This window comes from Pipistrellus hanaki (assembly GCF_964339955.1).
Source record: "Pipistrellus hanaki genome assembly, chromosome: 1".
In the NCBI taxonomy this organism is placed as follows: Eukaryota; Metazoa; Chordata; class Mammalia; order Chiroptera; family Vespertilionidae; genus Pipistrellus; species Pipistrellus hanaki.
Window position 1 is genome coordinate 86,432,000 of NC_140503.1, and position 27,745 is coordinate 86,459,744.

General features: G+C 43.5%; 1 protein-coding gene across 7 annotated transcripts in view; it reads left to right on the forward strand.

The window, feature by feature from the left end:
* BEND7 (BEN domain containing 7) overlaps positions 1-27,745 on the forward strand; it is an 82,453-nt gene that overhangs the window by 49,040 nt on the left and 5,668 nt on the right. For 4 of the 7 annotated variants that reach the window (XM_084876197.1, XM_084876193.1, XM_084876195.1 and 1 more), the window contains 2 exons: positions 18,084-18,203; positions 27,548-27,601. In XM_084876197.1, coding sequence (XP_084732323.1) covers positions 18,084-18,203; positions 27,548-27,601 — 174 coding nt within the window. The remainder of the gene's footprint in view (positions 1-18,083; positions 18,204-27,547; positions 27,602-27,745) is intronic. The other 3 variants (XM_084876194.1, XM_084876196.1, XM_084876192.1) reach the window with 1 other exon arrangement.

A 27,745-nucleotide genomic window follows, 5' to 3' on the forward strand; every position in this document is an offset into this window, starting at 1 on the left:
AGGAGAGGAAACTAAGACTATGAGAAATTAAACTTACTTTAATTAACTTAAACAGCTAGTAAGTGGTAGAGCCAGAATTTAACCTCAGGTCTCTCTGACCCTAAAGCCATTGTCATGTGTTTCATTCCTTTTAGAAGTATTTGAAAGGGAAGAAAGGTATCCCAATTTTAAATTTCTATCTTAAAATTTAGCATTTTGAATTCTTTAGAAATTTCACTAGAAGACTGTCATATTACTTACTTAAAACAACCAGTCAGTTGTTGTATATGCAGAGCACACTCAAAGTGATTTGAGGGTAAAGTGTAGCCATGCCTTAACTTAACTTACTCACTAGCTTCCAGAGCAGGTCTTTCCCTGAAGACAATGAGACTCAGGCCCATCATGCAGGGAGGAAAACGGAAGTGTGACCCCTTCCTTCAGGAAGGAGACACTTCTGAGACTCTCCTAGGACACAGAACCACAAAGAAAGAGCTTGGAAGTCACACTGCACCTAAGTAGTCTTTCAAAGGATGTAAATTCTAGTTTAATTGTTTGGCAGTTGGAACCCATTGATGAATGCTTTAATTCAGAAATCGTTTTGGAAGATGAATAATCATTGTCAACTCATCTGCTCAAATTTTCACATATCAGGTCAGCTTCAAACAGGATAGAGCTGCCTAGTATATAACAACAGAATAATATATAACAATGTATATTGACATCAGGCACATAGCTTATCTCTCAGCTCTGTTTATAACTCCTGCCCGATGGTGGTGGTTTTTATCTTCCCGCTTTTCATGTGGCCCAGTGACAGAGAGGTGATGTTGACTCTTGGCCCTTCTATACGAAGAGCATATGTTCAATCCCTTCACAGAAGCTTTCCTATTCTAGTGTGCATCAGCATTACCTGAGGCATTGGTTCAAAATTCAGATTTTTAGGTTGTATCCTTAGAGAGTTATTTCATAGGTAGCCCCAGATATATGACTTGAACATGGGTGTTCAGACCACCCTGGAGAAGCAATGCCACCCCAGCTCCTGATCCCAACAGCCCATCTGGGCCGCATGCGACAGCCCTCCTGTGGAACTCTTCCTTACGCTGTTTTTCAGGGCACCCTATTTTCTGAAGGCCGCCCTACTTCTCTCCTGGATCAAAGGGGAAAATAGCCCTCACCCTTTGAACCTCTGGGGCTTAAAGTGTTGTTTTTTCTGTCATGTCACAAAGGGTCCTGGCCTCAGACTTGCCCGCAGTGCCTCTCCAGGACCTGACTGGGCTGCCTGCCTCACCATGCTGGAAGGAAGGCGTTCCAGACGTCAGCACGACTTGAACGGACAAATCACCAAACAAATGCCATGTAGTTTCTTTATGGCCTTATCATTGCAGCCTTGAAAAAATGTAGTCTCCACTCTAGGCCAGTTCTCCCTGATTACGTATTTGAAACCAAGTTTCTTCAACGAACAGTGTGATACAGAAGATGTGGTTGAGTCATAAAAACACCAAAGTGTTGCAGGACTTTCATTGACCTTGCAAATGTAAAAATCCTCAGCAGGCAGGAAATTTCTGTCACAACACTAATGTGTACTGTCCACTCACTGTGAGGGAGGAACCAGTGGCATAAAGGCAAATAGGACATGGCCCCTGACTTTAAGAAATGTGCATTCTAGACAGTCATCATAACATAGAAGCATACTCCCAGGAAGGAAAATAACATGGCAGGGGCCCAGTATGGAAGGAGAGGAAAGCATAGAGAATGTAAATCTCTCAGGAGAAGACCTCAGGAATGAGTGACATGTAAACTAGATCTTAAAGGGGGAGGAGCAGTGTATCAGATGCAAAGAAAATAGACAAGGCTTAACCATGGAATAAGTTTAATGAAGCTTAAATTAAATAAAACATTGGGTGAAAGCCTTTTGCCCCAGAACTGTTTAAAGTCTGTTCTAGTGATAGAGCTTGAGTCCTCATCAACTGTTTACCTCCAGATATTTAAATTTGTGAATATAAATATCAATGAAATGGATGCAAATACAGTTTATACCCAGTGATTTTTAACCAGAGCTGTGCTGCTTAAAGTTGCTTCTAAAACTTTCCTAAGCCCCATCCCAGACCTAATCAGTCAGACCCATGGAATTAGGGCCACAGCAAGTCAAAAGTTGTCCCTGCTTTGTCACTGGCTTTCCCTAAGCCAAGAAAAGGAATCCCCCCCTCTCCCTCCCCCACCCCCCCGCCGCCCCAAGTTATAGATCTATCTTCTTGGTACATAGGGAATAAATGGAAATGTAGAGAAATATGTTAAGAAAGATGTGTCTTTTCTTGATCTTTCTTTAACCTGACATATTGCAAGGATTTAACTTAATTCCCATTTACTGAATTCTTACAAAACCTGTGTTTTAACATCACTGTCAGAGTTGACAAAAACCACTTTCTGTCAAAAGAGAGATGTTTCTGCCCTGGTGGGTTTGGTCAGTGGTTAGAGTGTCGGCCTCCTCACCGAAGAATCTCAGGTTCAATTCCTGGTCAAGAGTGCATACTTGGGTTGCAGGTTTAATCCCTAGCCCCAGCTTCCCGTTGTTGATATTGTTGGTTTGCAAATTTATTACGATAGTTTTCTGGCACATGCCAGCAAAATGTCCTAAGGAAGGGACACCTTTCTGAATGGCACCATATGGGCTAGCCACATAGAAAGCAGTGTTTTCTGCACAGCCCATCTCCTTCTTCTTTAAATCCCTGAATTGTTTGGCTGATCTGAGATGCTCACCAGCATCTTGAGGTAATGCCACATGTCTCTTATTTTTATTTTATTTATTTATTTATTTATTTATTTATTTATTTTTTTTGCAGGGAAGCAGAACTGTATAGTATGTCTAGAATTGGCCAGATTACATTCTTCATAGCTTTTCTCCTGGACCTATAGTTGGTACCATTAATCTGGCAAATGTTTCCATTCCATGAACAATTATTGACTGTCTCAGACAAGGTATGCTTCAAAAATCTGAGAGACTCAAGAACTGAACTTGGCTTATATTTTTGCCCTAAAGGTGCATATGCAAATGATCAGGGGATGTCTGTAGTCACTGTAGTACTAATGATGAACCCACAAAAAAAAGAAAGAAAAAGGAAGGAAGGAAGGAAGGAAGGAAGGAAGGAAGGAAGGAAGGAAGGAAGGAAAAAAGATATATGTCAGCTTCTGTTAAGGAAATCCCTTAAAAATCCATAGCCCTCCATTTAATATTGAACTGACAGTTGCATCGATTTTGGCTGCCTTTAAGACATCTTTGAATAAGAGCAAGCATGGCTGCATCCGTCAGCTTAAAAACACCTGAAAGAGAGAGGTGCTGCCTCTTAGAATTAGTCGGGTTTTCCCACTGACTGCCCTACAGTCAGGTCTTCTGTTCCATTGACTGCATTTCTAGGTCCTTCCTTGCATCTGGCTCTTGGTTAGATTTTGACACCTCTCCAAGGCCGGCTCCTGGTTTTACTCAGAACCTCAGTTAGCATCCCCTTATCAGCCCTGCCCTTTGGCACACGTAAATCCAGTGTTTGGTTAGTTTAAGTAGATCCTTCCCCACACCTCTTTATCACCACATGCACTATTTTAAATCAGCCTGTTAGGTACAACTAAGTGGGAAATAATCCCAATGAGAAATGTAGACAGAAGCGAGGAGTAAATGAGATGATGACAGTGGGGGCTAAGACATGCAGGGTATTCCGACTTAATCACAGGGCTGGGAGCCTGTCCTGGCCTCTTTCCAAGGAACTGGTGTGGTCCTTCTGACCCACACACAGTGCACCGCCCGGAAGGTGGATGGGGCTCCTGGCACTAACACCTCTTACACCACGTTCTTTTTGACAAAAACATCAACATTCTCCTACTTCGTAACTTGGAAAGCTCAGAATCAGCATCAATGCCTTTTTTTCCTTTACTGTTAATCCTGCTTAATAATGCTGCCCTGTCAGTTCTCTGTGTCCTTCCTTGCTCATTCATTACTCTTCAGCTTCTCTCACACCTCCCTTGTCCCTAAAGTTCTGCAAAACAATTTTTCTTTTTTGAGATCTAATTGACTTATAGCATTACATTAGTTTCAGGTGTATAACATGACTTGGTATTTGTGTATATTGCAAATGATCACCACAGTAGGTCTAATCAACGTCCATGACCATAAAGCACTCTAAATATCCTCCCTGCCTTTCATTTTTTTCCCTTCCAAACCATACTGTGAACTAAGAGCCAAGTAACATTTGTAAAACAAAACTTTGTGACCTTTTTCTACTTAACTCCTCTTTGCCCACTAAGTCAAGCCCAAACTTGGGCCTTTTCCAGACTTCACATAACTGGATTTCTCTCTCCTCGGAATTGCCAGGTGAACCAGCCCAGCGTTGGCACTATTCCTCAAGCATCACATACGCTTTTGAGACTTGGAGTTACACTGTATTCCCAAGGCTACAATGCTAACTTCTCTCTGTAGACAAATCCAACTCATTCTTTATGGTCCAGTCCAAGTCTCATTGCCTCTACCATGAGACTTTCCCCAGTTACCCTAGACTGCACTGATTGTCCCTTTCTCCACATTTATATAGTACCTTACTTGTACATAGTCCAGCAAATAAGTCTTGGTTAAATTGCTTTGCTATTGGTGGCTTATATGGAGGAGGATTATATCATTTGTTTCCCAAACCGGGACACTTTTGAGAGTGAAAATGATGCTGTTAATCACTTCACTAGGAAAATAGGCATTTCCAACTATCCTGAATAAATCACGATATATGGTCATCCTAGTTGTGTTTGGACATCTTGTCTTTCCAACAAGACTGTAAGCTTCTATGGGGCAGAGTCCAAGATCTATATTGCTTATTCCTTGGCACATAAAACAGTGCCACTCACAGAACTAACGATTAAGAAATACAGGAGGCATGCCCAGCCAGTGTTGCTCAGTGGTTGAGCACTGACCTATGAACCAGAGGTCATAGTTGCATTCCCAATCATAGTACTTGCCAGGGTTACAGGCTCAATCCCCAGTAGGAGGTGTGCAGGAGGCAGCCAATAATCAATGATTTGCTCTCATCATTGATGTTTCTCTCTCTCCCTCTCCCTTCCTCTCTCTGAAATCAATAAAAACATTTTAAATAAAAACATGAAGGAGAGATGGGGGAAATCAAGCGATCAATTTACCTTCACTGAAAAAGGTGGTTTCTTAAAAATCAAAAGTCCACTCCACTCCACTGGATATGCAGGACACAAATACCAAGATAGCCACACAACTTCTCCAAACCAAGTTGGAAGGAGGCAGCCAAAATCAAGCAGGCAGAATAGAAGTTTGAAGATTTGAAATCAAGTGATGCACAGCATTTCGGGGTGATATAGATCTCGACAATATCAAGGGGATCCACATACAAACCCAATTTGTATTCAGTGGGGACTCTAAAAGCATTGATTGTTAGTTATAAAAGAGGAACTTACACAATATGCAATTGGAAGTTTATCATGCATTTGTTCAAAAAGTAATCTTCAGAAGGTTAAAGTATAATAATTGCATTGTGAGATTTTTATTTAAACCCAATAATAAAATCATAAGCAGGTTTAATGTGCCATTTCCTGTTTTTTACCATCTCAAGACTTGATACATTGGTGTCCTTATCCATCCTTGTGTTTTTTAAATGTCATCATAGCAACTTTGTGCCTCAAAGAGAGAGTATCAAAAAAATATTTGAGAATTTCTTTATAATCAGCCTAAAATTTTCCTAGAGCTAATCTCAATTAGAAGGGAGTTGTCACCATTAAAAAAGAAACAGAAAACAAAATCCTTCTTGTAAGGCATCAGCCTGTTCCCACCGCTCGGCATCTTCACCCTGATGGTGGCAGGGATGGGATGAGTGTATTGACCCGACAACCGGATTCTCATAGGCAGGACCCCATCTCCACCACTGCTCTCCTGACTCACCGTTCTTATTCTTCCCACCTTGGCCGTCTCTGAATTGGGGTAGTTGTGAGGGACAGGATGGTGCCTGAACTTCCTGACTGTCATAGCTTACTCTGGTACTGTGGCTATTACTTCCAGACTTCTGGCCAGTGGATGAACTCAGTACCTCACGGAATGACTGGTAAAGTTTATATACCAAGAAACTCTAGCTAGAAAAGCTGAGAGGAAAGCCCAGTACTTTCTCGTCCATTTATATAAAGTACCGATAGAAACAGATGTATTCTGATAAGCCGTGCTTTGCAAAGAGGAGCGTTAGTGTACATGTGGTTTTATGCCACTTCCCTAGTAACTATTGGAGTTGATGATTCCCAATCTTTTCAGTTTTATTTCACTTGAACCTCAGTTACTGGTCTGTAAAATAAATGAGTTGTACTGTCCAAGATGCCTTCCAAGTAGAATTTCTATCAATCTCTGAAGCATGTCTCTTTGCCAAAAAAAAAGGGGTAAAGAATAAGGTACCATTACATCAGACCTTGTTGTTGCCCAGATCTTAATATTTAGCAGATATAATTTATGCCCGCGAAATATATGTTGTAACTCATCTGGCCAAAAGAAAGTGCCCATCATGTTCCTAATAGCTGTATTATAAATAAGCTCTCCTGTGGGCTTTCATAAATCGAAGAAAATTAAAATTAACTTTATTTAATTTGAGGAACCACTGAAGGCACTGTTTTAGACAGAGGTGCCATTGTACTAAAAACCGAACAAAGGAAGACAGGGATGTTGTTCTTTCCCTCCAGATGACTCTGGCCTCAAATACTTGAGAATCTCGCTGATTAAACAAGATCATTCAAATCTCAAAGTCCCACTGGTTTGGAGACAGTGAAAGGAGCATTGTAGGATATGGACTTATCCCTGACTCTGCCATTTAAAATCTTGAAACATTACCTTCTCTTGAAAAAAAAAAAAAAAGAAAGAAAGAAAAAAGAAAAGAAAAAGAAAGAAATAAAGGAAATGAAAAGAAATTTAAAAATTTAAAAACACACAGGGTGGCTTGGCTAAATTTTAAAGTCTCTTCCAGTTCGGAGATTCTGTGTTTAATAATTTTTGTCCTGATTCTCAAAAGTAAACCAATAGAATGAAATAAATATGACTAGGAATCAATTGTATGGATCTTTAGGGCCTTTTTCATTACAACAACCAACTGGAAGTGACAGCCCCGTACAAGGATCGGCACTTGTACTCGATGGTCATCATGGTCAGCTTTTACTCAACTTGACCAGCTGACTGCCCTGCAGTCCCTCTGCATACATAATTCAGTAGGGTATTCTAATTTCATCAATAAGTGTACTCTTGTGTGTATTACTGTATTTCCTTTCCTTTTAATTTAAAGATTTCAGTTTAGGTGCATCTGCTAAATCTTATTGTTAAATCAAACCTGAAATGAACTTCAGGGCTCAGTATGTTCAAGACCTATGGCTGTTTACCAAAGAAATTCTTTCTCCCATCCTCTCAAGTCAAGACACAGTAGCGAAAAAGGGTTTCTCGGGTTTATTCTTTCACGAATCACCTCTGTGCCACACCTGTGTGCCAGGCAGGAGCAAGGGAGCGCGAGTCTCTGCCCCTGTTGAGTTTAAGGTTGAGGTGATCAGTAGATGTTATTATTTAAAAACCACTGGTTAACAAACTCAGGGAGACCTTGACTCAGAAGGTCACATTTCAGGTGAGACCTGCAGGATGATGGCCTTGTGTCTTCACCCTTTTTACTCCAGCTCTCTCTTAAAGATAGCTCTTAGTGCTTACCCCAGCAGAGAGTGTATGTAAGACATATACTTGACATCTGGTCAGTGTCGACATTTTCACAGCATTATCCTGCAAGAAATTTCTTGATTTATTCAGACACTGGTTGAAGAATGACACTTGTTCCTGCTAGCAGTCATCTTTAGGTCAGAAGTGGAAATTACATTCCTCTTCATCTTATGTTGGAGACATTTTCCAGGATCCATTTTCTCTCCACCTTACCACTGGGATCTAAGGCAGATGTTACATTTGCTTCATACCTGCCTTCCTTTGTAGATATTGTTTTGGGTAAGAATCAAAATGATCCTGTACCATCTATTCCCTTTCTCCTTGCTCCAGAGTTACCTAAAGTTGATGTGAAACTTTCTCATTTGTATTTTTCTATTTCACTAAATATAAATCACACTTACTATTAGTTTGTGAATTTATGAATCTATATACTAGTACACATCCTCATGCTGTACTTTTGCAACTTGGTGTCCTTTTAATAAAGATTTATTCATACAAATAAAGCAATTTCTTTCTCCAGTCTTCTGTGAAGAGAGTCAGGTTGCCTCTCCTTTTTCACAATTTCCTGTGGCAGCAGTGCAGTCAAACTCGTGTCTGCTGGGCTCAGGTGTTACAGCCTCTGGGGACACACTGGGAGCGGAGCTGAGCCACACGGCACACGCATCTTCAGCCTCAGTAGGCATTGCCAAATGGCTCTCTAAAGTCACCAATATCATTCATCATTTACCAGCAATGTATAAGAAATCCTATTTTTCCTCATTCTTGCCAACATCTGGCATTAACAGACTTTAATTTTTGCCAGTCTAATATCAAATGGCACTTCACTTTTGCTTCCCTGATTATTAATGAAGTTGAGCATTATTTCATATGTATTAGTATTTGGTTAGTTTCCTCTGTGAATTTCCACCCTTTCCCAACTTTTCCATTAGGTTGTTGCTGTCTTATTTATTTATATAAATTATTTTTTCAGTTCTACATGTTGCTAATATCTTTTCTTATTTTTTCAACTTGTGAAAACTTTGCATATGATGTCTGTTTTCCATACCAAAGTTCAGTGTAAAAGTCAGGTTATTTTATGCTTTGCCATATTTATGTGCTTGTTTTAAGAAAGTCTCCCTACCCCAATTATATAATGATGTTCTCTTAAATTTTTCTAACAATTGCAAAGTTGTATCATTTGTTACTTTTGCGTAAACTGTGAGGGGAGGGTTTAATATATGTTTCTCTGTGGGTAGTTGATCATTCTAACACCATCCCTTTTTTTTTTTACATGAATTTTAATTTTACTTCTGTCATATATTGAGCTCCCATTTCACATCTTGACACTTGGTCTGTGACCTAACTCGGCCAATACTACAGTTTTCATGAGACTGGCACTGTAATCATTCCTTGTTTTTTTTTTAATATATTTTATTGATTTTTTACAGAGAGGAAGGGAGAGAGAGAGAGAGATAGAAATGTCAATGAGAGAGAATCATTGACCAGCTGCCTCTTGCACACCCCCCACGGGGGATGTGCCCGCAACCAATGTACATGCCCTTGACCCAAATCGAACCTGGGACCTTTCAGTCCACAGACCGACGCTCTACTGCTGAGCCAAACCGGTTTTGGCTGTAATCATTCTTAATGTCTTATCGTGTCTTCCTTTCTTCTTTCCAGCCTCCAAATGCGTCCTCTGCTCTTGTTGTCTTTTCCCTCGGTACAACCTTAGTAATTACTTCAATGAGGGTCTCTGTGGTATATTCTTTCCATTTTTTCCCTGAAAACTTCTTTATTTCATCCACACTATTGAATGATGTGGAGTTTAGTTAGGTAATTCTAGATGGAGGACTTTTTTCAGAGCAATTTGAAAATATTCCACTGTTTTCTAGATTTCGTTGCTTTTGTGAATCCATTGGTCTGTTATTCTTTGTAGATAATCTGTTTTTTCTTTGTAGTTGCCTTTAAGATTTATCTGCCTTTGGCATTCTCCAGTTTATTTTACCTGTAGATATATCTTCATTTTTATTCATCTGCTTGGTTGTTGTGCTTCTTGAAACCAAGTGTTCCTATTCTGATAATTTTTCATCTATCTCTTCAAATTTTGTCTTTACTCCTTTATTTCACTCCCTTTGAAACATCCATTAGTTAACACATCCATTAGTTAGAGACATTTTTATTCCATCTTTCATGTCTCTTAATTTGATTGTTATATTTCCCATCTCTCCATCTCTTGGTACTACATTCTGGGTAATTCTTCAGATTTCTCTCCCTTTTCTATTCAGTGATATTAACTTATTGACTTTTTAAAGTTCAGTTGCTATATTTTTAATTTCTATAAGTTCTTTTTTAACCCAGCCTCATTGTTTTCTTAATGACCTAAGTTCTTTAATATCTTCCATCATTTTAAACATACTTACTTTGTAATTCCATTGCCTTAAGTTATTGGGGGTTTAATCCTGATTTTCTTGAGTCGACCGACTCTTGCTTATGGCAGATTTTTCTTTATGTATTGCACTATTTTCACATATGAGCTCATCTGCAGCGGGCCTGTGTTTGTTTTGCTTGCCATGAGGAACTGTTGGGGCCCAGTTTGTGGAAGAAGTTCTGCATTTCCTTTTGTCTGGAGCCCAGAGCTATCAGCAGCACTGCTTATGTTCGTTTATGCAGGGTGTATAATTTCAAATTCCAAGCCTATGCGAGGTCCAGGCCAAGCATTAGAATTCTCCAAGGAAACTTCCTCCCTCCAAGGACTAGACAGAGCTCCTTGAAGTGGTGGGTAGATGGTTCCCTTTTCACTGTGGTGCAGCCTTTCCAGGTCTCAGCTCTTGCAGAGGCTTCGGTTCTAACCTCCCCATGCAGGTCCAGGACCTCCTTCTCTCTTCCCTTTCAGGGGCAGGAACCTCAGCTTCCAGCTGTTGAGCCTGCCTCGCTCCGTATCCCTCAGGGCAAGCACACCGTAGAACATCCTCCTTCTCTCCCACTCTTCGTCTAACCTCCCTTCTTCCTTGGGTTTCAGCTCAGCCACCACTTTACTCAGCAGCTTTCCCCACACACCACCCCCACCAGGAGTGGCCCCGTGCCCTGCTCTGTGCGTCCCGTACCCACTTCTGTAAGAGCAGCTTCACTTTGCCCTCCTCTTGACTTCATTTGCCTTCATCCCGCATTTCACTCAAAGTCTTTTGAGGACAAGGGACTGTCTGCTCACTGGTGCCTGGCATAGTCTGCTGGGTGCTGGGTAGATACTTCTCGCATGAATGCATGTTGTTTTTATAATAAAAAAGTAGGGTGCAAGGTGCTGGATGTGAAGCACCCCAGTCTCTGTATGAGGTCAGAAGACATCATCCACTGGCATTGCTCTTAATAAGAACAGCACAAGCAGGTGCGATAAACCCCGCACTGAAGTAACTGCACCTCAACAGATGCTTTGAGGCCTTGTCTCGGGATGTGCCCTGAAGGTCTGTGTGCACAGGGGCCGGCCACAGAAAGGCACAGGGGCCCACTCGGTGCTAGGGGACCGGGCATTGTAGTGGTCACTGACAGGCCATCGATGCTGGAATAAGAATCAAGCTTAAAAAAAATGAATCAGACTATGCTTCATCCCCTGTAAAATGCTCTCAAGAAGCAGGGCGTCACTCAGGTTCTCTTAGGAAACAGGAAGCCTGTGAGGCTGACGTGGAACCCGCAGGCATGGAGGCTACTCACAGGCCTGCCTGTGCTCTGCATCCCTGCCTCTCCCGCCTCGGCCAGTCCCTCCGGCTCCCTACAGCTCTCCGCACATGTGCCTCACCCTCTCCTCTTCAGCTGGCTTCTTCCGCTTTGCTTCTGCCCCCACATAGTCTTGGGTTTGCACAAGGTGTCGGGGCTGCTCACATCCCGCATTTCACTCAAAGTCTTTTGAGGACAAGGGACTGTCTGCTCACCCCGTAGCTCTCCTGCTCATCTCCTCACTGCCTGCTCCTCTGAGGAGGATGCCAGAGGGTCCTCATCCTTGGGGCAGTCTGTGGCCTGGCTGTCCTGAGCTAAGTGCCGGTCTCTGCTGCAGTCAGGCTCTGGCTTGGAGGGCACCGATGTGAAACATTCCTGCCCAGATGGCAGCAGGACCAGGGGTGGGCAGTTTCCCAGAGGCACCCTTGGGCGTGGGCAGCCCCACACCATTCAGCAACCTCTGATTCTCACCGAGCAACCTTCTTCCTTCCAGCACCTCGATTCCAAAAAGTGGGAGAGCTGGATGATGATATCCAATGTTCCAGATGCTAGAAAGATAATCAGCCCCATTCCACATCAGTTAAATGCCATCCTAGTTTATTTGTCAATCTCTTGCAGGTTCAGTTGTGAGCTGGTTTCTAGGCTTGAGCCCCTGCTGCTCTGATTTCTGAACCCGCACAGCTGAGAGCCGGTCCCTAGGTCAGTAACAACTGCACCAAGATATGGAGCACATTAAGGCCTTCCACTGGAGCCAGACTTATTCTGGCTCTTTCCTTTCTCTCCTAGTGCCTGGAGTGCCAGGTTCATTATAATTTTAATAAATTATGAGAATGGGTGGCAAGCCTATAATTTATAGGATTCAGCTCTAACTATGAAATAGGGGAAATGAAGCACCATGATATCATCAAAGAAAATATATACTCTATTGGAACCATATAAAATTGGGACCAGAGTCGTCATCTCAAGCTGGTAATGCCTACACAGCATCCCTCTGGCTTCCCTGCCACAGGCCCCGCCCCGCTCCTCGCCTGCCACGCTCTGTCTCAGGCAGTCGAAAGTCACACCAGTGTTCGCAGCTTTCTTCCACGTGCAAGTATTACCTTAGCTATTGATTTGCTTATATTTAGAATTCAACCATTTTTCTTTTGCTGAATCTGTGTGCTCATTTGCAACGTAAAATGAATGTTTCACTTATATGGAAAATAACCCCTATTAGCTGTGCCCTCTTAGGCCAGTTATGTAACCTGCTCTACCTTGATTTTTTTTTTTTTTTTTATCAGTCCTACAGGATCACAAAACCTTCTCCATCGGGTTCCCGTGAGGATTAAATGAGATAGAAAGTGCTTGGCTTAGGGACCTTTCAAATCACAGCTTTCAGAGTGAAAGGAAAGAGGAAGGTGTGGGAGGGTGCTATTTTCCATGCCCTCCGTGTGAGGAGGTGGAAACCAAGCGCCTGCAGGGAGCCTGGTCCCCTCCTCCGTGTGTGGGCTGGTCCCGGGGTTCCCTCTCCTTCGCTCACCCAGCCACAGGACTCCACTGCAGACAGGTCTTCCTCACTCGTCCCTAGTGCCCCTCAAGCTCTGGGAGTTAGCTGATGTAGTGACGGCCCAGCTGTCAGTTCTGCCTGAACAGCCTGACTTTCACTTGTCCATTTGACCAGAAGTTAAAACTGAGTCATCAGATCGGAAGTTGGGCACTCGCTCTGGCCAGAGTTTTTGCCTTATTAGAGGATTTCACAATGAAATTAAAGCTCTGCTGTGTACTCCTGCCCCTTTAAATGTCTGTATGATCCGATGACTCCCTTTAAAAACCCATCCCATATTCTGCTTTTCCCAGCACAGAGAGCCAGACAAATCTGATAGAGTCCTCAAGGAGCTGTGTGCACACACAGCTGCTGGGGGAACCGGCCAGGCTGCTCTGTTCTCAGCGTGTTGCATTCAGACACACCACCCTCTGCTGTGTTCATTGATGATTATGATATATGCCACATTCCTGGGGATGGGAGGATCTGCTCAGCCACCACTAGCCTGTTCATTATTTATATGCAGTTAAAGAGCATGGCTCAATTGAATGCAAACAGCTGAGAAAAGTCATTATTCATGTACAGATCAAATTGAACATTTGTCATTTCTCCAGTGATTTAACACATTCTTTGTGCCTTGGGACCTCAAATTATATTAAGCAGAGTAGATGCTTTAACTCTTTTTAAATTGTTGGCCTTCATCCATTTGTTCAGATTACTTGGGCTTGTTTGAAATTAGCCCTTGCTTCCCCTTAATATGTAAAATAGGAAAGGAAGAAAATTTCTTTTTAGGACCTATTGCATTCTAAGGATGAATGCAGATTGTTCTGCTATGATTCTGAACGAGCCGCAATTAACATAGTAGGAACCCCAGTACATTAATGCAGTACCTCTTTTCACATCATTACTCCTAATGGAACTGTTACCAGGATAATAGCTTGACCTTTAGCTATAGAATCAGATAGCAAAAATATATTCTGCTTACTCGATACTGCTATTCACGTGGCATATTGAGCGTTTTCAGGTCAATACAATCACAATATTTTGGCCTAAGGCCTCATCTGCACTTGCAACAGAATAGGATTTCTTCTTCAGCAGATGGATTCCAGGTAAAAGTCGCTTTTAAGTATGAATGTGACCCCAGAAATAAAAGGTCAGCAGCAGGCGCAGTGGAACTATTTGTTGTGCAGGTGTTTTCCAAGAAGCCGTATGCTGTGCCTTCAGTGATCTCAGACACAGACGCTGGAGGCAGAGGCTTCCTGGTTTCTTTTTATTGAAGCTGAAAGGGTTTTAACTGAAGAGAAAAAAAGCAGAAATGGTTGCCTTTCTAGGAGTGACCGAATACCTGAGCGCACGATTGGATTCAAAAGATCTATCAGAAGCTCCTCCCCATGTGGGAGCAGCATTTAGGCTCCCGCTGGCTCTCCTAACCCGGTTGTTGGCACACGCAGTGGCTGGGCGTCATTTTGATGTGGGCATAACCCACATCTACTAATGGGTGCTAATTTGGACCCCTGCATCTCACAACCTAAGGGAAGAGGGCTTGCTATGGAAATTAACTAAATAAATAATATTGCAAGGGGGGAGATGTTTATCTGCTAAGACAGTGTATTCACTTCTTTCGGTGGTACACACCTTCAAGTAAACGAATAGGGTGCTAAATACAAATCAAATGTTTATTGTGTTCTTGGTACAAAGTACTGTTGTAGGTGCTGTGGGGGTCTAAGATCAAAGAAGACCCTGAGGTGCCTATAACCCGGTGTGGGAGATTCTAAAGCAAACCTCATCCCCGAGGCATTGTTCCTTCTGTGTATCTCCCATCCCACATCTCATATACTGGGCAGCCTGGGTGGTGTTTCCCCTGATCTTTAATTCTGCTTCCTAACCATCACTCCTCCTCTGCTCAGTGTGTTGGGCTGGGTCCTCTCCTCTAAGGTTTCCACCACAGCTGCATCTCTGCCTCGCACTCCCCCGTCGCCCTGCCATCAAGGAAAACTTCCCCATTCACGTGAAAGGTCCATCTGATGGAGCAGCAGTGTGCCCCCAGCCAGCAGTAGGCCGACCTCACCCCCAGTGACGCTCACCTCGACTGCATTCACCTGACTGCCCTCAGCCCCGCCCGTGAGCACACCTCAGCATTCCCACCCGGGGCTGCTCGCTGCCACACACACTCAGCACCGCACTCCCAACTGCCCTTACTCCAGGGCACCGCCTTGCCAACCCTGCTGGTATTTCCATTCCATGGTCTCTAGATTCTTCGAAGCCTGCGAGCCTTTTCCTGCTTTACTTCGTTCCAGGTTTGTGTGGGAAGGGGGAGTGAGGAAAGCTGAGGTCGTTCATTCCAGGTGGCAGTGCATCTCCAGGTGCTTTGTATCCCTGCGCTTCTGCCAAGACTATCCCGCTAGACTCCAACCCAGGAGCAGCCCTACCATCCGGTGGCTCCGCTCCCGAAGAGGAGCTGCAGAGTGCCCTGGGGGAAACCGCCTGCCCCCACAGGCTGTTGCCAACTCCACAGGCCTGCTTGGTGTCCTCACATCCTCAGTCTGCTGCTTTCCGACTCCTGTTCTGCCCCAGACTTTCCCCACACTCTCCATTCCCCGCACCGGACATGCAAGGTCTTGGGAGTGATGGCTCCAGCTGGTAACCACTTCTCAGCCTGCCCGTCTTCCCTTCCTCTGGGGCCAGAGGAAGAAGCCCCTCCTGCTCGAGGGTGACCCTCCGTTTCTAGCCTGACCCTCCCCTTTGATGGTCCCCTTTTTCCTGGGTCCTGTCTTCCCGCACAACATGGCTGTTTCCGTCAGCCTGATGGCATGCTCAGATTTCCCGGCCCTCAGCCCTCCTCCCCTGGCAGCCCTTCTTCTCTCCCTCCACTGAACCCCATTTTTTGAGTGTGTCCTCTGTGGCCACCCCACCATTCCTTGATGACCCTCAGTGGACACTTTCCAAGCCTCCCTCCCTGGCCCTCCCTCTGCACTTAAACTGTGGGTCCTCCTCTGTCAGCACCACTCGCTGGCTTTACAGGATCCCCTCTGTGTCTCCAGACTCTGGCCCGTCCTGAGGTCCTCCATGGACGCCTGTGCCTTAATCTCCATTCAACCTCTGGTGTTCTCGCTGCTCTGTGCTTGGCCCAGCGCTCTGTTCACTCCATGGGCTCTCCCTGTTAAGGTTTTTTCTCTCATTTCAACTCCCATGTGTATGTTTGTGCCTGTCAAACTGGTACCAGCCTGGACCCTTCCCTGAACTGTAGGCTTCTGTATAGGGACGGGGACCCAAACTGAACATGTCCCAAACCAAGCCTAATACACCTGCCTCTGCCCTCACAAACCTCCCTTTCTTTTATAGTTGCCAGGTCATGTGATTGAGCAGAAATGCCTGTTCCATGTACAGTTCCGGTCACCTGTCCATCTTCACTCACGCGGCCCTAACTGACATGGCAGTAGCTTCCTCAAAGAGATCCATCCTCCTCTCCCTCCCAGATCCATCCTCCCGCTGCCACCCAGGTCCTCCCGCACGACTGGGTTCTTTACATTTGTGTGTGGATGTTTTCCTTCTTTCAGATTATTTCCTTATAAATTTCTAGGAGTAAGATTTCCAATGCAAAAGTCTAACAATTTTATGCCTCTCATTATATATTACTATCTTATTTCCAAAAAGGCTTTGCCAGCTTATGCCAACAGTGATGTTTGACTATGCCAGGCCAGCACAATTTTATCAATATTAAGTATTAGCTTTGTAACATTGTTCTTCTCATTTAGTAGGTATAAAATGTGTTTTTGCAATTTGGGAGCTTACATATTTGTTGAACATTTTTCCTAATGCTAAATACACTGTTGGTTAACTATAGAGACTTTTGAAGTTGCTCTTCTGTTTGAGTGAGCACTTTGTATGGTGGTAGATATTGAACCTTTTCAGTTACGTTTAGCGCAGTTAGCTTTTCTCATTCTAATGTGGTGTTTATTTTCTACTCAATAGAAATTTTATAGTTTTACAGAGTAATTGAATCTATCAACATTTTCCTTTTCATTTCTTTTTAAAAGAAGCCTTTAAAACATTAGAATTACCAACATTTTAAATATGTTTTTATTGATTTCAGAGAGGAAGGGAGAGGGAGAGAGATAGAAACATCAATAATGATGTTTTTGCTCGATTCGGGATTGAGCCCACAACCCAGGCACATGCCTTGACCAGGAATCGAATGGTGACCTCCTAGTTCATAGGTCAACCATGAGCCATGCCAGCCGGGCCACATCTTATAGATACCAAGCGGGCAGTGTACTGTGAGTACATACTTGGTCTTGACCTACAGAGAGGAGAGCACATTGGGAAGCGCTCAGGAATGGCATGCGGAGCAGCAGCGTCCACGCCGGCTCCTGTCTGTGCAGTCACACGCTGGGCGGCTTTAGTAAGATCATGGCTGGCCTCTCTGTCATCCTCCATAGTTTATTTTGTGCTTAATAGATAGCTCTTTCCCAGAAGCCAGTAGAATGTTGCAAGAGTTGACTCGATATACAATTGGAACTTTCATTGAGATACAACTGCATTCTGCCCAGCGGGTGTTGCTCAGTAGGTTGAGCATCTGTCCTTGCGCCAGGAGGTCACAGGCTCTCCCATCGGTGTTTCTATCTCTGCCTCTCCCTCGTCTCTCTGAAATCAATAAAAATTTATCTTAAAAAAAGATACAATTACATTCTACTTATTCTGAGAACTGGTTGAGTTAGTAGAAGTAACCATGAGAAGTAACCATGAATTTTTTGTATAATTTTGCCTAAGGTTTTGAATTAATTAAAAAGTGAAATGTTTTAATACAGTTGTTGAATTTTGTCATGGGGCCAGAGGACCCATAGGAAGCGTTTTCTCTGCTCATAAGACATATACAGGGACATGGAGCACTTTCCATAAGGCACTTTAGAAAAGGCAATTCCCATAAAAAATACTCACTGTGCAGAGCTGGTTTCATTTTGAAGCCCAGTACATTTTATAGTCAGGGCCCTGCCAAGCTCCACCCCCACCACAGGGGTGTAATATGGATAATGAGGCTATCTAGTGCAGAACCCTTGTCTTTAGCAATATATATATGTATTGTATGTTTTTTCTTCTTTTGATATATTTCTATTTCGGATCTGCCTGTTTTACTTATTGAAGCATTTAACAATATTTCACGTTTTCTTTCAGTCTTCACAGAAAAGTACTGTACTGCTAATCATGTGGATAAACTTCCTGGCCCGAGAGACTGGGTACAGATTCTACAGGATCAAATTAAACTGGCCAGAAGAAGGTTAAAAAGAGGCTCAGGTATGGACGCGCTGCGAGAAAACAGTTACAGAAGCCCTGCATTGAGTTCTCAGGCATTGCAAAGTGCAAGCTTTGCTCTCGGGTGCTCGGCTGTCCCTTGGCTTTTGAAGGAGATGTGCTACATAACATGGCGTGGTTTTGTTTTTTAAAGTCTTATTCAAATGAGTTTTGAAACTCACCTGAAGATTAAATAGTGAAAATATATCAGGCCATTCACTCTGAACAGTACAAAGGGAAAAGACTGCTAACCTCATCTGTGGGCTTACATTCTTACAGAGGAAAGGGAGTCTCTGTTGTGATTTGCTTTCCTTGCCTATTGATTTTTGTTTGTTTGAATCTGCCTAACTTTATAAAATGTGCTATTTATTTAAGGTAAAAACATACACTCACACACACACACACGCGCGCACACACACACACACACACACACACACACACACACACTAATCATTCCACCTGAAACACCACATGAAATAGAGATTTTAAGTCAAATATTTATTTTAAAACATTTTTTCATCTGGGCTTGGTGATTCTGGAATTTCTTCCAGGAAAAGTGAACACAAATTGAATTATGACTATTCAGTCATTTGAAGTCTCAACCTCCCAAGTGACAGAGGGCCAGTTTAGCAGTGAGGCGTTCCGTTGATGTCAGTTTTCCGCTATCACATAAAAATAATCACCTCCAGGTGGTCGCAAACCTCTATTTTTCTCTCTGTTTTTAAAATCCTGATCAAACTTAAGTGTCTGCCCTGCTCAGAACCACCTGTGCTCTGCGGCTCAAGTGCAGAGGTGCTGACATGTTACAGGCTTGGGTGGCATGGGATCCATGAGCAAGCAGTACAGTGCATGAGGCCATGTCGCTCACCAGCCCTAAAGTCTGGGGGCTCGCAGTGAGCGGTAGTCACCTTGACCGGCGGTGGAGGAGCACAGCTCTCGGCCTCAGGAGAGTTCCTGGCACGGGCTGGGAAGACCCTGGCAGTATCACTGAGACACATGGGCCTCAGGGACTAAGTGATTTTCAGTATGAAAAACCTTACAGCTCTTTTCTCTGAAAGTCACTACTAGGACTCTAAAATGTTCAGCTATGGGGTCACCTATGTAAGCTCCGCCTGAGCATCCCCTGACCTCCCTGTGATAGAGTCATATAAGCAATTTACAAAGCGTGAGTCCCAAGGTCATGTCTGAAAAAGAAGATATTTAGCTTTGGATGATTTTTTTAAGATAAAAAATCATTTTCTTTTACATTTAATTGATGCTCTTTTTATAAAGAGCAATAGACTAATTTTTTTACCCCTCTGTGCCATTGAGTAACAGCTACCACTGGCACAGTCCCAGGAGAAGGATGCATTCACGGTTTTCTTTCAGCACCAGCTACCAAATCCTGGCCCCGCTGCCTGGGGAGGGCCTGTGAAAGTGCTATGACTACTAATATTTTTAATTGGAAAAAATATGTATTATCATATCAGGTAATAAGTCATAATGGGATCAGAACATTTGGTTTCAAGTGTTACGGATGCTCTTTACCTGCTCTGGGCACATCACCCCATCTTTCTAACCCCCAGTGTCCCTCTCATGAAGTGGACATAAAAACAAAGCCTGCCTCAGAGTTGAGAGGCTCAGACACATGGTGTACACGAATGTCTTTACAAATGAAGCTAGTGTAGCTTCTTTGAGATTACGTCATACACGGCAGTGCCTGGCCGGTGGAGGTTGCTCAGTCATAGCCCATGGTCCTCGCATCCCCGTGGGGACCGGCAGTCTGCATGCCTGGGCAGCTGTGCTGTCCCACTGCTGTCCCAGCATGACTATTAATAAGGCCCCTTTCACTCTCCAAGGTTTCAGACTTGGATAAATGATCTGGTCATCCTCCCCGGTCCCTCAGTGTTCCCTGCCTCCTCTCCTTCATTACTACGCATCACAGAGCATGATAGAGTGGAGAGAACTGGTCTGAAGTCGTAGCCCTGAGCTGCCATTTACAAATTCCTGGAACTTTTGGACAAATTTTTCAACCCCTGGCAGCCCTGCATTCTTCATTTATATAACACGGCTAACAGCTACCTCAGGGATGTTTTCAGAGATAGAATTAGACAATGTAAGTATTGCCAGAAACAGAGAACTGACACGTAATGATACTCAAAAAATGTTCATGACCTTATCTTCCTTCCCGTTGCCAACCAAAGGCAAAACAACTCCTTTATCCTTGCCACTTCTTAAAGCCACTACCTTCTCTTTCTCCCATTATTTTTGGTCAAAATTCTTCCAAATAGATTTGCATCCCTGAGTGGGCTCCCCCATCCCAGTTCACTTTAGAATCCATTGTCCCTTGCCCTCTGACCTCATTTCTATGTGAGCTCTTGTTGCATTCACATCCCAGTGACCAGATTTCACTTTATTTATGTTAACACTCCGACTTAACCTCCATCTTGATTTTTACTCTGTGGAACCTCATCCTTCTTGAAGCTCTCTCCCCTTGGATTCTATGACTTCATTCTCTTTGTTTCTCCTCCACATTTTCTGGCAGTGCCTTCAGTCTCCTTCACTGCCTCTCCTTCACTCATCTCCTAAAGCCAGCATTCCCAAGTTTCTGTCCTTCTTACTTTTCTCACTCTAAATCCTCACTCTTCACTTGAACTGTTCCGGCATTAGTGGCTCTCAGGTGTGCAGCCCCAGACATGGCCATGGCCTGAGACCCTAGACTTCATTCTCTGCCTCAGCTAATGAGATCTGGTCTTACCTGCCCCAACTAAATGCTTCTTCTAGTTTCCTATCCCCCGGAGTAAAATCCCCTTCTACATACCACCCTCTGTCCTCAGTGAAGCAGATAAGGCTCTTCATAGTCACCAGCCTCATCTTCAGACACTCCCTGTTCTGAAATATGATAGGTTTTCCAACACACGCTTTTTTTTTTTTTAACGTATTTTATTGATTTTTTACCGAGAGGAAGGGAGAGAGATAGAGAGAAACATCGTTGAGAGAGAAACATCGATCAGCTGTCTCCTGCACACACCCCACTGGGGATGTGCCCACAACCAAAGTACCGTATTTTCCGACGTATAAGACGACCCCCTAATTTTACAGTTAAAACATAGGTTTAGGCCTATATTCGCTGTATAAGACTATCCCCCACTTCAAAAAAAAAGACTTACTTTGCCATCAAGATCTGCAGGTAATTTTTGTGCAATTTTGGTCTTTTGCCCCCGATTTTCGGTTGACTTTTTTTCATTTCAAAAGTCGCCTTATACGCCGGAAAATGCGTACATGCCCTTGACCGGAATTGAACCTGGGACCCTTCAGTCCGCAAGCTGATGCTCTATCTACCGATCCAAACGGCTAGGGCCCAGCTCATGCCTCCCCTCTGCCTGTCCTAGCAGCAGCTCTCCCTCCTGCGGCCCTCTCGGGCAGTGCAGCACCTCAGTTTTCTGCCACCGGGGGAGGCGCCCACCTGCTTGTTGCAGGGACATGAGAGCCGCAGGAGCACAGATGGCTTCTGAGTCATGTGTCTGTCCCGGACGTGGTGTGGCCCAGCATGGAACCAACAAATGAACCAGCGAATCAATCAGTGGGAAAGAAAAAAAATAGTCCACGGCGAAGTCTTACTGTTTAGCTCATCTAGTTCCTGTGAGATCCTGGAGAACGTTCTTTCATCAGTTCCTTCCTCAAGGTTCAAATACTTACCCCGAAGCCCACGGGGCAGCACCATCCCTGAGCTCTGTTCTCTGGAACAAGATCCTTAGGGCCCCTCAGGAGATGCCTGTGGCCGCTCACATGGTGTCCCAGGGTGCCCTTTCTTCCTCCTCCTCAAGCTCTTTCTCATATTTCCTTCTCTGCGCCCCCAGCTTCATAGTTCCCTCCTAATTTCCTCTCTCCTCCCTTCCTCCACCAAGGTTGAGTCTTGTGTCATGCTGCCTGACCTCACCAGGGGAGGCTAACTGAGTTTTCACTCCTGTCAGCTGGGTCTCTTATGCCTTCTTAGCTAGAGGCCTCCAGCCTCAGCCTTGGCCACCTCACAAAGCCCCTTGTATTACTTTATTTTATTTTTTTAATATATGTATTGATCTCAGAGAGAGGAAGGGTGAGGGGGTGATAGAAACATTAATGAGAGAGAAACTTCAATCGGCTGACTCCCTCATGCTCCCCACTGGGGACTGAGCCTGCAACCCAGGCTTGTGCCCCATTCGGGAATTGAACTGTGACCTTCTGCTTCATAGGTCGGTGCTCAACCACTGAGCTACACCAGCCAGGCTCTTTGTATTCCTTTAGCCCCTTTAGATTTCAGGCTCCAGGAAAGGATTGGGGTGGGGGGGAAAAATAAGTTTTACAGTAAATGACAACTGTTATCAAAGACAATTGCCCAATCATTTTACACAGTAAGCAGTGCTTAAGCACTAATACTATATTGAGTGCTGTGTCTCTTCTGTTTTATATCCTAAATCAGATTTCAAGTATGTAGCCTGAGCGGTGTGGTTGCTAGGATTAAGTTGGTCTTGTGTTGCCTAAATTCTGCCTTGGCGATCTTGACTGCTGGGTATGTAAGAACTTCCATTTGTTTACTGATTTGCAGGCGATGATTATTGATCCCCCTAAAAGGGACACTAACTTTAATTTTGAGGTTTGAGAGAGATCTAAAGTTGTCATAGTGAAGAGACCTAAATTTAATACTCGGCCCAAAGGAAAGGCAAAGGGCCAAAGTAGCAAGAACCAGCTCCCCTTCGGTTCTCCACCCTCCCCCCCCCTCCCACCTGTGCCACCGCCTCCCAGCCTGAGGTGGGCTGGCACATCCCTCCACTCAGGGTCCGCGGAAGCGTGCCGGTCCCTTCCTGTCTCACCTGGGCTGGCGGGGAAATGGGAAGTGGGGAAAGGCTTGGAGCTCCTTGGGGGCTTGCGGGGAAAGAACTCTAAGTCCAGAATGCTGATGTTACTAACCTGGTGCTGCAGAGAAACCCAGAGAGAGGAAGGTGGTGGGCTGTGTGGACAAAACATGTGTCCATGCTGGAGGTGATTACAAGTCCCGGAAGGACTTGAAACACTGAAGACAAATGGTGGGGAGACTTGAGTGTCTGCTGAGTGCATTGGAGAGGCCTCTTCTCAGAGACACAGAAACAGCCTTCCTGGCAGTGGGCCATGTGACTGAAATAGGGAGACCTTTTAAATTCTGTTTCCCCATACTATATATTTTATACATAAACACACCTTTTTTCCTATTTCAGATGCTAAGACAAATTATTATGAGTTCTGGTCTCCATTCCCTTCCTCCCTCCCCCAACAAACACGCATGTACACGGTAGGGACTTTCCCCCCCTTCCTGTTTCTCTGTCCCACACACTGACCAGTGATCACACTGCTCAACCAACTCCGTGTTTGTATTAGTGAGTCACATGACAGGCTCATTTCACACGCCCATGCCCGCTTCTACAGAATGGGTCCCAGACCGTAGACTGTCCCCAGCCCTTTTCTTCCGGGGAGCCTTGCACGTGCCCAGAACATTGTGTGGCCTGCTCCATAGTTCTCGTCACACTTGATTTTGAACATCTTCACTTTGACCGGTGGGTTTGGCATCCAAAAGTGGAAGGTGCCACCTGGCTGGGTGGCTCAGTTGGTTGGAGCATCGTCCTGTTCACCTAAAGATTGCCAGTTTGATTCCTAGTCAGGGCACATACCCAGATTTCTAGTTCAGTCCCCGGTTGGGTTATGTGGGAGGCAACCAACTGATGTTTGCCTCTCTTTTTCTCTCTCCCTTACTCTCTCTGTAAAATCAATTAAAAAAAAAAAAAAAGCATATACTCAGGTGAGGATTTTTTAAAAAAAATGTGGAAGGCATCTACAGAATACAACCCTAACAAACAGACCAGACCTCCCCATCAGCAGTGACCTGCCAAATAAGTTTGTCTCCCCATTTTTTCACATCCTGTGATACTTCTTTCTCCTCGAGCAACACAAAAGTGGGACCCCAGCAAATGGGAACTAGAGCCATGGTCAAGGGCATGTACCTGGGTTGCAGGTTCAATCCCCAGTCGTGGTCAGGGAGCATGAGAGAGGCAACCAGTGTCTCTCCCACATTGGTTTCTCTCTCTCTCCCCCTTCTTTCTCCCTTCCTTCCACTCCCTCTAAAAATCAATGGAAAATTATTCTCTGGTGGGGCTTAACAACAACAAAAAAAGAGGAAGAAGGCTCGACTGCCTCTTGAAAAAGTGCCCCATGCAGATCTGAAAGGTTGTTATATGAATCCAAATAGAAATTCATTTGGGGCTCTCATTACATGTAATAATTTTTTTCTATCACTGGAATGATTCCTTTCGTGGTGTGGATTTTTGTCATTTTCATTAGATCATTTCCTCAGAGCTGAAATTGCAATTTTGTGTGTGTGTTAGATCTAAGAGTAAAACTGTCACTGCTATTGAATTTTTATTGGACTTTCTCAATCTTTTCCAAATTTTACAATTTGACTGTCACCAGGAAAGAAAGATGGTGAGGTCATTGTTGTTGACAGATGCTATAATTAAATTTGAGTAGCACAGTCATGTTCTTCCTCCATGACCCTTGCCCTGTTCATGCAGCTGGCATATACCAACTTGTACATGTTTTTGTTTACATGTATTCTGTTCTTACTAAAGCACACAATTGCATAGGCCTGCTTTTTAAAGTGAGGATAACTTAATTACAAAGGGAAGATCAACTTATACCTAAAACCTATTTTTGTTATAACTAAATGAAAAGAAATTGTACATGGAAAGAAGAGAAAATTACTCAAGTATAAAATGAACTGAAACTTGAAGATTTAAAAATTAACTCATAGTCATATATGCGATATATGTTTGGATGATTAATAGCAAAGAGATTAAGAGTTCAAGTATAAACCTGAGTCAAATCCTTGGCAGTGTCACTTACTAGCTAATGTCACCTTAGGCACATTTTTTTTTTTAATTGATTTTTTTACAGAGAGGAAGAGAGAGGGATAGAGAGCTGGAAACATTCATGAGAGAGAATCATCAATTAGCTGCCTCTTGCATACCCCCTACTGGGGATGTACCCACAACCAAGGTACATGCCCTTGACCGGAATCAAACCTGGGACCTTTCAATCCACAGGCCAACACTCTGTCCACTGATCCAAACCAGTTTCGGCAGGCACATTTCTTAACCTCTCTGTCTCAGTGTTATTTGTTAAAATGGACATAATAACAGACCTGCCTTGTGGAGTTTTCTAAGGGTTAATGACTCAATGAAAGTCAAGTGCTCATTAAATGATGATGGCTAGCATTGCTATTATTATTGCTGGAGAATCATTTAAATCCTAGACAATGAGTCCAGCCAGTGTTGCTCAATGGTTGAGCGTTGACCTATGAACCAGGAGGTCATAGTTCAATTCCTGGTCAGGGCATGTAGAAGCCAGCTAATCAATGACTCTCATCACTAATGTTTCTCTCTCTCTCCCTCTCCCTCTTCCTTTCTGAAATCTATAAAAATATACTTTAAAAAAATTTTAGTCCTAGTCAATGAAAATATTATCATGTAGTTCATCTACCTATCAAATCCAATCAAACTAATTAGAAGAAAACAATATCTTCCAAATATAAAAATAACATGTTTGTTATTTATTTTTTAAATGTACAGAATAATTGTAAAAACCCAAAGAACAAAATTTTAAATACCTATAAGCTTTTCATTCAGAGAAACACTACTAATAGTTTAGTTTATTCTGTATTTTATCTGTAAGTCTATATACAAAATTTTTTTCTTACCATTTGTCTTATTGCTTGACTTGAATGTTTTATTGTTAAATATTCATCTGCAATATAATTTTTAGGGGTTTCTACTCCTTTTTAAAAAAATATATTTTATTGATTTTTTTACAGAGAGGAAGGGAGAGAGATAGCTAGAAACATCAGTGAGAGAGAAACATCGACCAGCTGCCTCTTGCACACCCCCTACTGGGGATGTGCCCACAACCAAGGTACATGCCCTTGACCAGAATCGAACCCGGGGCCTTTCAGTCCGTAGACCGACTCTCTACCACTGAGCCAAACCGGTTTCGGCTCTACTCTTTTTTTAACCAAAATTGGTCTTGATTAGTCTTTCTCTTCTCAGTGTTTTCTCTTTGTGGTGGATTGGGCTGGTCTGCAGACTGTGGGTTACTGAGTCAGTGTGTCTCAGTCTGAGGACAAGATGTGAGAGAGTGGCCGAAACCTGTTTGGCTCAGTGGTAGAGCATTGGTCTGCAGACTGAAATGTCCCAGGTTCGATTCCGATCAGGGCATGTACCTGAGTTGCGGGCACATCCCCAGTAGGGGGTGTGCAAGAGGCAGCTGGTCGATGTTTCTCATCGACGTTTCTATCTCTCTATATCTCTCCCTTCCTCTCTGTAGAAAATCAATAAAATATGTTTAAAAAAAAAAAAAAAAGATGTGAGAGAGTGGACTAGAGTGGAAATCTTTGAACCCTGGTTGTGTTTAAAGCAACAGCAACAAAACACAAGAAACATAGGACTAGCTTGCTTCCCAGCTGAGCATTACCAAGTGTTACAAATGCAGCCCTCATTTGACGAGTCTCATGTGCACACATGCAGGGAACTCCCCCCGGGGCCACTGGCCCTGGGACAAGGAGCACTGCTGCAACTAGGCAGATAGCCATGATGGCATGTGCTGACCTGTCCTGTGGCATGCTGGGGAGACAGACAAGCCCTCCAGTTCTCGGGAGACATATGGGCACCTGTGTTTAGGTGTAGTGGGAGGTTTTCTGTGACTGAAGATCTACCTTTGAAAAATTTGTAAGGAGATTGAAATATATCAGAGATAAGAAAAGATTTGCATTTTAAAACAGAAGTGATGGTTCTTTTAAAGAAGTGCTTATTCCTTCTGATTTTCTTTATGAGACTGAATTGATGCCAACTTAGATTGCCAGCTCTAAGATCTGAATTTCCAGTAATCTCCAAAGAAAGAGTCATTCTCAAGATTTCCTAAGCCCACCCCACAGGATGGTTCTGGAAATGACAAACGAACATCTACCACAAGAATTCACTAACCTCATGCATCATATTTCAACAATTCACCCCCAAATCTGGGTGGATATTTAAGCCAATGTAAATAAGAGAAAAGCACTGAAATCACCATTGATTAAGAATAAGGTCCATAAGCTAAAATATATATTTGATACAGGAAATTGATTTTATTTCATCTTTAAAATATCTTATTTAAATATTTGTACTAAAATCCGTAATGTGAACTGGCTGGAGCTGAAAAGGAAAAGGGAAGGTGAAAACTCCTATGCACACTAGCAGTGGAGATTTTAAATTGTGAAATGGATGTGCTCCCTGAAACTAATGAGATTTGTGTTTTATGTTTGTAACCAGCAGAGGTAGCTGATGGTGATGAAAGACTGGACAGCATCTCTCTACCACCAACAGGTAAAACACATTTACATTTTCATCACCCGCTGGAAAATACAGCACAGGAAAATATTTGCATTGAAAATGTTTTTAACATTAGAGATGCAGGTGCCTGAGCAGAATGCTTCGGTAACAGACCCAGACTGCAATCAGAGGTGCTCA